General features: G+C 37.9%; 1 protein-coding gene across 1 annotated transcript in view; it reads right to left on the bottom strand.

The window, feature by feature from the left end:
- Nucleotides 1-992: 992 nt before the first annotated feature.
- pigr (polymeric immunoglobulin receptor) overlaps nt 993-12744 on the bottom strand; it is a 31398-nt gene continuing 19646 nt past the window's right edge. Inside the window, exons 7-11 of the mRNA XM_031896818.1 lie at nt 11164-11224; nt 8624-8739; nt 4498-4629; nt 2931-2953; nt 993-2644 (exon numbers count right to left, since the gene is read on the bottom strand). Of these exons, the coding sequence (XP_031752678.1) occupies nt 2567-2644; nt 2931-2953; nt 4498-4629; nt 8624-8739; nt 11164-11224 (410 nt within the window). The 3' untranslated portion in view covers nt 993-2566. The remainder of the gene's footprint in view (nt 2645-2930; nt 2954-4497; nt 4630-8623; nt 8740-11163; nt 11225-12744) is intronic.

Genomic DNA, 12744 nt, shown 5'->3' with positions numbered 1-12744 from the left:
TCAATTAGGACATATGCTTGTAGTCTTGCAGCTCCTCCTCAGATCAACCCCTTTGACTGGGTCCCAAACACTTATAGAGATAAATAGCAGGAGCGCATATATATATAGAAACAAAACAAAAAACAACTAATAGTGCAAAAACATTTAAAAATAGTGATTCATAAGTGAAACAACTTTTATCTTCTACATTTTGTAAGTAGCATTGCTTTTAGCAGTTCTTTGTAATAAATAATATTGCACTATTTGCCGTTTTTCTCCTTTTGTGCCCATATTGAGGATACGGCTGCAACGCGTTCTTGGATATACCTTATACATTTGGCCTGATTATATCGCCATCTGGTGAGCATTTTGCATTACTGCACATGGTGGTTTTCCTTCTCTTATGTCTACCTGATTCAGAAACTGGAGCAGTGGCTCACTCGGGAGTAATGGAGCAAAGTGTGCAATAATTATTGTTACCCTGCAGTCTTTTTGGTATTATTTTCCATTTTTTCTCACTTATTAATTATATTATAAGGCTTAATAAAAATGCAACTGCCATTGGATGCAAATAACCATGTTTTTACCCATAATGCAGCATTTTACCCTAAATTCTATTGTAATTGCACTTGGCACAATTGCTTCTGGTGTGTTAACCTTAAGATAACCCTAATCTGCCTTGCTAAATTAGTGCAAGTTGCGGCCCATGCTACTATGATAAATTTCTGGGGAAAAAACTACATTAATTGTAAAAAGCATAACAGTGTGTGTGTGATTGAGTGCTTTTCTGAAATGAGCTTTAATGTACAACACTGTAATGTAGTTTTCTGCTGAGCACCTCCTTATTGTGCTACCATGGAATAACTTTTTCCACACTAAGAACTAAACACACTCATACTCCTTGGAAAAGCCCCTGCTCACCAAATAGGCATCACTATCATAACTGTGTATAGTATGTTTTTATAAACATATAACATAGCTACACGTAGCACATTTTTAAAGTTCAGAAAAAGTACAAACAAGGAAAACAAACATTGCATAAATTTACACATTATGTTACATATTTTTAACACAATTGAAGGATGATCCTACCCAGTAGAGAATATAATCAGAATGAATTTATATTTCAGTACACTAAAAAATCATTCTTCTCTTGATACTTAGGATGGTTAGAATACTTGTGACCAGGTCATAGCAAGTCTTTCAACAGGTCTTTTAAGAATAATCAAAGTGACACAAAACTGATGCAGTATTTATTGGTTTTGAATGTATAATTAGAGTACAATTATTATTTAGAGTACAATTATTATTCAATTGTCACATAAAGAAATATGAATACTTAAATCGGTATATATGTCTACAGTATCTTCTATATTTACTTATGTTTTGCTTAAGATTAGACTTTGCTTAAGAGTTACATTTAACATTTTCTATAATTATGTATATAATATATAAGTGGATTTATAAAGATTCTTAAAGGAAAACTAAATGGATTCATTTTATGACAATTTTATACTGAAGCTTGAAAATTGGTCAAGCAAGGGTTCACCAATATGAAAACATGGTCAGCAATGTTCCAGGGATATCCTACCTAGAGCATAGTTAAACCTACCTGTACTGAACCTGCTTAAATTTTAGCATTTAAGGGAAGCCAGACCCACAGTTTGGAAACCAAACCGAGGTAGCTATGAATGAGCAATCCTCTATTGTCTCTCATCTATCTTCGGAATCCCGAAGCCGGCACAGTAGTGTGAAAAAGCCGGCTTTCTTGTTAAAGTTCACCTTTTCACTCTACTGCACAAGTGGCACAAAGACAGAATAAGGAAGAGGATCACTCTCAGCTACACTGGGCTGGTATGATTTTCTCTTAATAGGAGCAACAGCCTGGGGTATAAAGTAAGTTATCAAAATCACTGGGGGTGCCTAACATTTTGAAACCTCCCAGTGATTGTACCTTTCCTTCTCCTTTAATGGAAAAAAGTGAATGCTTTTTCTGGCACATTACATGTGCTTTAATTTTGAAAATGTGAACTAATTGGTAATAATGTGGCTGTCTCCATGTTTACTGGGTTCTAATTGCATGCATATACTGTTTATGTTGACACCACACTAGTTTAGCTCTATCATGGATAAGCTGGTGAAAGGAAACTTTTCATAAGCAACTCTAAACTGAGAAACTGATATAGAGACAACATATATATAAATGAACTTGGAAATGCATTTAGATTGCATGTATGCAAGTATTACTAACCCCAAAAATAGGAAATTGGCGTTGGCAGAATGTAAACTATTCTTTTGCATTAATACAATATCATTTTTCAAATTTGTTTTTGTCATGCCATATTGCAACATCTGAGAAATATTTTTTTACAAAATATTTTTATTCTACAAATAAAAAGTGTCCATCACTGCTTTATTTATGAATTATAATTGTATAATTGTTGTCATTTCTTTATAACCAACAAATCAAAGCGTTGACACCACAAGTGTTTGTTGAACAATTAAATCCATTATGTGACAAAAAGGTAAGGTTGATTGTAGTTAGGATTATTTGTTGTGTGAACTATATGAGGAAATAAGCACAGCCTTAATATTCATCACTATTATTTACACTAGGTTCATGGTAGATCAGGAAAGATGAATACTCAAGATTCTCTCTGGATCCCTATAAAAAAAAAAGGTTAAATTATAAATAGAGAAAGTGAATTTGACTTCTTTAGCATTTGTTGAGGATGGCGGTTTAGTAGAGTCAGCTACAGATATGTGATGAGAGTGGAAGTAAAAAAAGAAGATATTGTTGGAAGAAAAGAAACAATAAATGTGTCTGGAGTTCTTCACTTATATGACACACATGTGCACACTATGGCCAAATAACGCACATAAAGCCCAACCCAATCCTGAAGCACTTAGAGGCACATAGCAATATATAGTGAGTAAAAACATCCTTTTACCTTTTTGTTGTTGTTTGGTCCATCTAAAATAGAAAACAGAAATACAGTATAGAATGGAATGGAAAAAATGTGTAGTTTAGTAAAACCAATATTATGTAGTGCTAATGCAACGTTTTAAATCTACTTGCTATTTAATGGCTATTTATTTACTGAACTGTGCAAGCATAACCATTATTATGTCACAATGAATAATGTTACATAGTTACATAGTTACATAGTTACATAGGGTTGAAAAAAGACCAGTGTCCATCAAGTTCAACCCATCCAAGTAAACCCAGCACCCACAACCCACACCTACCAATCTATACACTCGCATACATAAACTATAAATACAACCACTAGTACTAACTGTAGATATTAGTATCACAATAGCCTTGGATATTCTGATTGATCAAGAACTCATCCAGGCCCCTCTTAAAGGCATTAACAGAATCTGCCATTACCACATCACTAGGAAGGGCATTCCACAACCTCACTGCCCTCACCGTGAAAAACCACCTACGCTGCTTCAAATGGAAGCTCCGTTCCTCTAATCTAAAGGGGTGACCTCTGGTGCGTTGATTGTTTTTATGGGAAAAAAGTACATCCCCCAACTGCCTATAATCCCCTCTAATGTACTTGTACAGAGTAATCATGTCCCCTCGCAAGCGCCTCTTTTCCAGAGAAAACAACCTCAACCTCGACAGTCTCACCTCATAGTTTAAATCTTCCATCCCCTTAACCAGTTTAGTTGCACGTCTCTGCACTCTCTCCAGCTCATTAATATCCTTCTTAAGGACTGGAGCCCAAAACTGCACTGCATACTCAAGGTGAGGCCTTAATTAATGTAGATTAATAAAAGCAGGCATCTGGATGTACTGTGTTATTGGACCAGAGCAAACAGAAGGGGTTATTCTTGACCCCAGGGGCACAAATGCAAGAACATTAAGGTGTACAAGAGTGCGCATGTTAGTGCTTGTTCCACAAGTGCCGAGCGCCGAATTGAAAACCCAGTGCTCAGTAGCAAGCTTAGCACCAGGAGGCATAGATAACCCTGTTTTTATTGCCTGCTTTAGGGCAGTATGGCGTGGGTAGGGGACCGAATTGGAGAACCCTAAGGGTGAAGACACACTGAGCTACTAGTAGCAGCTACTTTTTCATGGCTACTAAACACCAGAAAATGCCCTGCCATAGACAATACAGAGAATTGCCTCTGCTAAAACACACGTAGAGACAGTTATCAGTAAATGATCAGCATTGTCTATTTTAGTAGCTGTGACAAGTAGCTGCTACTAGTAGCTCTGTGTGTCTTCACCCTAAGGCTATATGCTTCCCCACACTTGCCCTTCACTAATACAGTGCTGACTAACATGCAAACATTGCATGCTGTGTTTCGGTTTGCAGATCAGCACAAATATTTGTAAACTAACTGGTAATGTTGCTGTATTAAAAATATTACCAGGTACATTTCTCCTGCAATGTCACATAGCTACATATACATTTTTATAAATATTATTCTAGAGTATGGCAAGGTAAACAAGGAATAAAGAAAAAAATTGATCTTTGGTAGAAAAAAAAAAAAACTTACGTTTTGAGGACCCCATATCTGTCTCCTGGGCTTCAGCTTCATTTATGCATGGATTGTCCTTGCCAGTATTGGGAGTATTATCCAGATCAGTCATGCTTATATTAGTCCTAAAGCTTCCGACAGAAACTAGTTCTAAAAAATGAAAGGATAATATAATTTAATAAGCTAGAAATAATTCAGTATGCCTGCATGCAAACACAAAGAAGACATGAATACATACAGTATACTGGGCCAGAAACAAGAATACTGTCATGGGAAACCATGTTTTTTTCAAAACACATCAGTTAATAGAACTTCTCCAGCAGAATCCTGAATTAAAATCCATTTTTCAAAAAGAGTTTTTTTTATATTTAATTTTGAAATTTCACAGGGGCTAGCGTCGCTAGTGTAGCGTGCGGCGTGGGGTCGCAGTGCTGTGGAAGCAGCCGCTTTTGCCTGTTTTATCAGGCCCGTGGTGACTGTGCCTGACCATGCAGCACCAATTGCCTGACTGCACCACTCCAGTCCCAGTGGTTCTATGCCTGACCATGCAATAGCCTGACTGCGCTGCTTCAGTCCCAGTGGCGCTCCGTGTGGCTGCTTTTGTTCTGCCCTGCAGGGTGCATATTACGTCATTCACAGTCAGTTACAGTCATTACGTCAGTTACACCACGGGCCACATAAAACAGCCAGGCGGGCCGGATTCGGCCCACATGCCTTGTGTTTGACACATGTGGGCTAGTGCCACACAGACAATGTTAACTTACAGTAAATGAAGCATATGACTTTGCAATAAACAAAGCTTTAAACATGTTGACATATATATTTAACCCCCATGACATTATAAACAATAAAATAAAAGTGTATCCAATATAGATCTAGCAGTTAGGCATGATTTCAAAAGGTTGAACCTGATGGACATGTGTTTAACCTAAATTACTATGTTACTATGAGTATTACTAAGAACCCAGTGGCAAAGAAATATATGTGAATATAAATGTAATTTAGCAGCCCCCTTTTAATCATATCATATTGTACCAACTCACTGTACCCCAGGCACTCACATTCTTTTTGTGCCTGGGGTAGATACAGTCTTACTGTTTTTATCTATACTCAGGTTGTAATCCAGCAGTGCCTATGAAAATATCATGGAGCACCTGCACAATGTCTTTTTCAGTTCACTATTGCCAATATAACATTTAATAATAATCATGCCTTAAGATTACACCATTCGGTCCTTCTCAGTGCAATATTTTCAGTTTGTTGCAATACTAATTTATTTATTTAGTTTGAAATAGCTTAATTCAGTTAAGCCATATGCATTTCTTTTTGCCAGGTACTGCTTGTCTTGTAATCACTTGCCACTTATTACCTTTCATGATGTCGGTAGGAAGATTTACATTTCAGTTTTTTATGACAGTATATTGGCAAGTTGTGCATAAAAATGGGTCTGTTATCTGTTTGTTTTTGGAAATCCTGCATATTGTGGATCCTACTTATGTTATGTTACCCTTAATAGAATATGGTAACATTGTACAGCAGCTAACACATTCAGAGACTGCATCAAAGTAATGCATAGTTGGTAACTTGTTATCATCTAACTAGCAGGAATGCTTTTGAACTTAGGGTTACTGCTAGTCTGGTTATTGAATTCCTAGATAGGTCTTTAGTTCATAGTTTACTTGGAAAGCACGGGTTACATGAGTGGAGAGCAAACAAGGAGTAAGGGTGCAAGCAGGTGAGAACTAAAGCCCCCATTCCAGTCATGACAAGGTTATCAGTTATATCTTTCTCTAGTGTAACTACAGTTACTATAATGTCACCAATGATGGTAGCAGGGGCATATTTGTTTGACATCAGGGAGGGAAGCTACTGTATGGCATTCTGACCCCAGTGTGGTGGTTTCCATGCAAGATATAACCAGATAAACTTATTGTGTTTCCTTAATGGCTATAATTATAGCAGCATATCAAAAAGGATGGATGAGTGGATAGGCTGCTTAGGGAGCAGCCTGAAAAAGTGGTTGGTTGACCTTACCCTCTGAGCTGGGCAAGTGCAGCTAGAGGTAGGTTTTTACAGAGTGGATGGGCTACTAAGGAAGCAGCATGGCAAAGTGGTTGGTTGACTTTACTTTCTGGAGTCAGTGATATGCGGCTGAAGGGAGGTCTCTACAGGGAGGATTGGTTGCTACAGAAGCAACATGGCAAAGTGGTTGGTTGACTGACTGATGTGCAGCTGGAGGATGGTCTCTATAGAATGAATAGGCAAAGTGGTTGGTTGGCCTTACCCTCTGAGACGGTGATGTGCGGCTGGAGGGAGGTCTCTACAGAGTGGATGGGCTGCTAAAGAAGCAGCATAGCAAATCAGTATGGCAAAGTGGTTGGTTGACCTTACCCTCTGAACTGTGTAGACTGACCTGCACACCATTATTAACAAAGGAAAGGTAAGTTTGGTATCTAGGATGGAATCAAATTGTCTTTGAAAGTCTGTGTAAACATCCTAGTCTAACACATGGGCAGAGAAAATGGTAATTTGTTAGAAGAAAAAGCTACAAATTCTTTGGTCAAGTTCCTGGCCAATGGAATGTTCTAGATTCTATGGGTTTTTGTGCGTATCCAGTTCTGCAGCAGTGAACTTTCTGGTCTGGCATGGCAGGCAATGTAGTGGTAAGTCTGCCTTGCTTTATCTTGCCAAACAAATATGCATCCATAGGATGGCCTATTTGCATACATATAATGTTAAAAATATATAAATCATAAGGCTAATGGTAAATTTTATTCCATCCAGTGGTATAGTATGTTTGATACAAAGAAAATGTTTTGTTGATATTTCTGTTTTTATTTCATTTTCTATCTTTTATTAACTAGTAAGCAATAGTTAAAAAGTTATGGTGGGAAAAAGCCCAACTGAAGTTGGGACCTTGCCAGAGTACTGCACAGGAAATTTAAGAAGAGGGAAAAAGGAGGTTCTTTGCTGTGACTGCATGTGGATTGATTGACACTACTACTGCTTGTGCCTGGAGACACTGCAGATTGAGGGCCAGTAGTAGGGCTGCTGTATTTCTCTCATGGTAGGTCCTGCTGGTAGCAGAGTTTGGGGCCATCCTCCTTCTAGGTAAAGGCAGCCTAATACTCAGTGGTGGATATAATGATATAGTGCTGGGCAGGAACAGCAGAGCATAGTGGAATTCTGGCTTTAGAACATTGCCTTGGGTTAGGCTGGCAATGTCTTATTTATTTGATAAATATGTGAATAGATGTTGTGACCATTTTATCGCTTTTTTGTCTTCCATTAAGGTATGTAACAATGGGGGTTCAGTGGAATGGCTCAAGGCAAAGGGTCAATTAAGGAGTCTCCTTGTCATGTCATATACAGTAAATAGCATATCACTAAACTAAAACTGATAACAAAAATACATCACACTTCCTGTTTCCTCTACATACGGCTTCTGCCACATTCTGATATCACATTATGGATGTACAATCTTTTAGTAACTTTTGACAACAAAACAATCACATCTTTTTATTCTCAGTGGATAGCATATTCTACAGTTACAATATTGTACAGTTAAAGGAGAATTAAACCCCCCAGCTATAGAAGCCCCCATAACTGGCCTGCCTCAACCCCCCTCCCCTTTCCCCTTTCCCTTATCACATACTCTGTAACTGAAAAAACTGCCCCTGTCGCAAACCCCCTGTCTCACCGCTGACATGCGTAGTTGAGGCTATCAGGAAATCAGCTTCAACTGTGCATGCTCAAGCAGGGTTCCGTGTTGGCAGTGAGACCCAAAGCTTTTGGAAACCCACTTTTTTGATGCACAACATTTTTTTTGAAGGGACCATGAATCATCACTAGTTAACACCATAAATTACAACTAGACCTGTACCAAACTTTGTACCTTTTTATTATGAAATCAAATTACATTGTAAACTTTCTGTAAAGTACTGCTTAAATTAGTTGGTGCTATACGAGTAAACTTTTACTGGGATTTGCCTATAACACTGCCACTCATCTGCTGAAAGTGGTGTCCACAAATTTGTCTCTTGGCTGTATATATTATTAGAAATCTCAGGTTGAATATTATATATACTATTATGTATACAAACTATTTTACAATTAATGATTTGGTCTATATTTTAAAACTCACCTGAATTCCTTCTATTCTTTAGTCTGATAACAATGAAAACGGCCGAGATCAACAGGACCACAGCACAAACTGACAAGCTGATGGCAAGAATGTTACTGGATTTACCTTCCTCTGAACTGTGAAAACAAATATACATCAAGTTTAAAGTTTCTGGGTAAATCCAGTCTGAATTATAGCTGATTCACAAAAAGGTCTTCAATTTCCCTTAAAAGGAGAAAAAAAAAATACTGATTTCAAACCATCAAGCTGCACTACGAGTATTGAAGTACCAAATCCAACATTCATTTTATGATTTGGCCTCACCCAAGCTCTTTTTGCCAGATTCTGGATTTGTAATACACTATATATTACAATACAATATAATATAACAATATACATATTCTAGCTGCATCATATGAAAAAAGAGGGATGCCCAGCCATGTCTGGGTAATGCTGTTTGGGTGAAACACACAGAACCTGATGTTGTTACAAAAGAACTGTTGGCATAATTGTAGGCAAAAGCTTAATTGAAATTATTAAATCCATGGTTCCTTGTGCTTTCCGCACGAGTTCTGCACCTATTTTTTTTGCTCCAGCAATATTTGCATAGGGCAATTTGGGCATGAATGAAAAAGTAAAAATTATTTGTTGTTATGTACCACAAGTGGGAGCCGCATTACTAACAGTTGCAACTGTGCAAATTTTCCGGTTGTATTTAAAGGAACTCCTTGCCCTTCCATATAATTGCTCTCAGCAACAACGTTTCTGTCACCTGTTCTGAAATGGATGTGTGTGCTCCATGTTGAAGTTAGAGCAGAACTGTGCTAATTCTAAAGCCATAATTGTGTCAGGTGCAACTTCCCTGGGTGACCACAAAAACAATGGAATTCTTGGGAAAAACACTGCCAAAAAAAACTTGGTTGCAAATGACCCCTTGCTTCCCCTATAGTAAACTCCCTTTATGAGAAGACAGTGTATGCTGACAGCATTTCGTGCATTGCTAGTGACTCAGCAAGGCATTTGAGCATTAGTGCTTCAAGCAAAAGAGGTACTGAGCAGTCTGAAATCTGTGTCTTTCAAGTGACTCAAAGCATCAGCATGGAAGACTGATTTTCCAGGTTTATACACAGGGGTATAATCATAGGCACTTAGCATGAAACTCCATCTCGTCATCTTCATTATTTATTTATATAGTGCCATCAAGTTATGCAGTAATTTACATCAATTTATAATGAACAGTGATCTTACAATAATTTAACAAACAAGGTTACAGAGTAAAAAGTAGGATTTTAAAAAATCCAAATTATTTTATTCAAATGGAGCCTATGAAAAATGTAATTCAAGGTTTTCTGGATAACAAGTTTCCTGATAACAGATTCCATACTTTTTCCTTATTCTGTTATCTCCCATGGCTTTCCTCTCCCTCATTTTACATCCTTTTCTGCTGTATTTTTTCCCATCCGATCTTCTGCATTCTTCATTTTTCTGACTCTTAAGATTTAATTTTAAATCTTTTGATTACTATGCCCCCTTTTGCTCTCCTTTTCTTGCTCAGTACCCAGACTAACTTTTTTGGTTTTCTTTACTTTCTTCATTCTTTCTTTTTGATTGTTCCTTTCCCTCATATTTTCTCCCTCATATTTTTCTCCTCAATTTCACACCATCTTCCACATTCTGCTTTTCCTTTTGCCATAACGTTTACACCCCTTCTGCTATTTTTCTTTCCTTGTTTTAACTCTTTATTTGCCTCTCCATATACGTCTAATTCTACTACCCAAATGTCCTTATTCTACCCCTCTCACCTGTTCTTAGTTCCCCTGTTCTCTTAATTTTATTCCACTGCTTTCCTTTTTCCACCTCCTGCCGCTCATGCCTTTACGCTGTAGCCCTTCCTATACCTTTGTTCCGGGAAGCAACACGATCCACCTGCAGACCCCAATGCTGCAATTTACATCTTTTCTGACTAAATAAGATTGTTTTCAAGCACAGCAGCAGGCTGTGTTGGCTGTTGACCTACATATCAAGCTATAGGAAAAGTCACACATTAATATTCTTACTAAAAGGGAAAGTGGTTAAACATGTCAGCTGAACCATGACTCTTCTGCCCTCCACCATTTTATGCACTTTTTTTAAAACAAATTAGAGGAAAAATTGATGATTATTGAATATATTTTCAACAGCTATTTTTTCCTGCAATTTTCTAAAGGTTTTTTTTTACATTTCCCTACAGATTCTAAACCATTAAAACGGTTCAGTATTCCATTAAACCATAGATTTGAAAGCTCACCAAAATCTTTTCTGTAATTTCTGTTATGTGTACCTTTATGAATAGTGTTATTTAAGATATTTCTATCATGATCTTTCAGTTATTTTGTGTTATGTTTTGTTTACACCTTTTGGCCATCTTGTCAGGCCCCACTTTTATAAGTCTATTTGTGTGTGTGCATATGTATTATTTTAATGTTGTAATAACATACTGCTTAATTTTTGAATCAGGGCACCCATAATCCAAAGTCATTTTAAAATACATCTTTTTTCAATGTAAATTTTTTTTTACTGACCTGATATTGTCACCATCTATAAAATTTTTATTGCGATTACGAAATACGTCAGGATCAGTTCCTTTAGCGAATAAAAAAAAAAAGTTTGTTATTAGATGCAAAATGGTTACAAAGCCGAAGCTAGCAGCCTTAGGGCAAAAACACATGGAGCTACTTAGTAGCAGCTACTTTTCATGGCTACTAAATGCCAGAAAATACTCTGCCATAGACAGTACTGAGAAATGCCTCTGCTAAAATACACATAGAGACACTTATCAGTAAATGATCAGCATTGTCTGTTTTAGTAGCCACAATATGTAGCTGCTACTAGTAGCTTTGTGTGTCTTCACCCTTAAGGTGGCCATACACGCACCGATATTATCGTACGAAACCTCGTTTCGTACGATAATCGGTGCGTGTATGGCATGTCGGCGAGTTGACCGATATCGCAGGAAGCTGCCGATATCGGACGACTCGCCGATCGGACAAGTTTGAAAATTTTGATCGGGCGCCATAGAAGGCGCCTGACCAAAATTCTCCCTTCAGAGCTGAATCGGCAGAAGGAGGTAGAAATCCTATTGTTTCTACCTCCTTACCTGCCGATTCAGTCCTGAATGGTGTGTGGCGGATCTTACGATGTTTCGTGCGACCGATGGTCGCACGAAACATCGTCGGATCGCCACGTGTATGGCCACCTTTAGGCTGAATAACTTTATTTATATAATGTTAGTAATAAACACACATGCTAATTTGTTGATCAAAAGACATGCCAAGCACAATTACTTCACTGTATAACATACCAGTTTTCTCTATTTAAGAAAGAGAGTCACAGTTTATGGACCAATAAATGCACAGAACCATTCCTAACTATATTTCTAACAAGTTTTAGCTTTCCCATGGTTAGGAGGTGTAGTTAAGTGTACTAAGTATTAAAGCTGATCCAACAGAACATTGCAGTGAGATGCTTGCTTTCAGTGTATACTACAGCTGGTGTAAAATCTAAAGTACAGGGGTCCTTTACTTATCCCTCTGCTACAAGTGCATGAGCACTAAGGATACAAAGTTATTCCTCTTAGTGCACATTTTCAAAGCATTTGCAGTAGAGCATATCTGCACACCCACACATCTGTGTGATGTGTTAGTTATTGCACAGGTGGGGGTTGGAGGGGATATGCGTAGGTGTGCCCAATTTTACAAACAAAACTAGTATTTTTACACATTCTGTATATTTTGAGTAGAAAATATATATAAAGGCTTGTTTAAAGGTGGTCACACACGTGGCGATTTGCGGTCGCACGAAAGATCGTTCCAATCCGCCACTAACGTTCAGGGCTGAAACGGCAGATAAGGAGGTAGAAACAATAGGATTTCTACCTCATTCTGCCGATTCAGCCCTGAAGGTAGATTTGCTCAGGCCCCTTCTATGGCGCCCGATAAAAATCTTTTAACCCGCCCGATCGGCGAGTCTCCAGCAGCCTCCTGCAAAATCGGTCAACTTGCCGACTTGCCATACACGAAGGTTTCGTATGATATTATCGGTGAGTGTATGGCCAGCTTAAGAAATAATATTTGCACGTGCTGCTGCCAGCACGTGTGGCCCAT

Source organism: Xenopus tropicalis, chromosome 2 (assembly GCF_000004195.4).
Source record: "Xenopus tropicalis strain Nigerian chromosome 2, UCB_Xtro_10.0, whole genome shotgun sequence".
Taxonomy (NCBI): domain Eukaryota; kingdom Metazoa; phylum Chordata; class Amphibia; order Anura; family Pipidae; genus Xenopus; species Xenopus tropicalis.
Note: the sequence above shows the minus strand (reverse complement) of the source record. Positions and strands in the feature narration are given on the sequence as shown.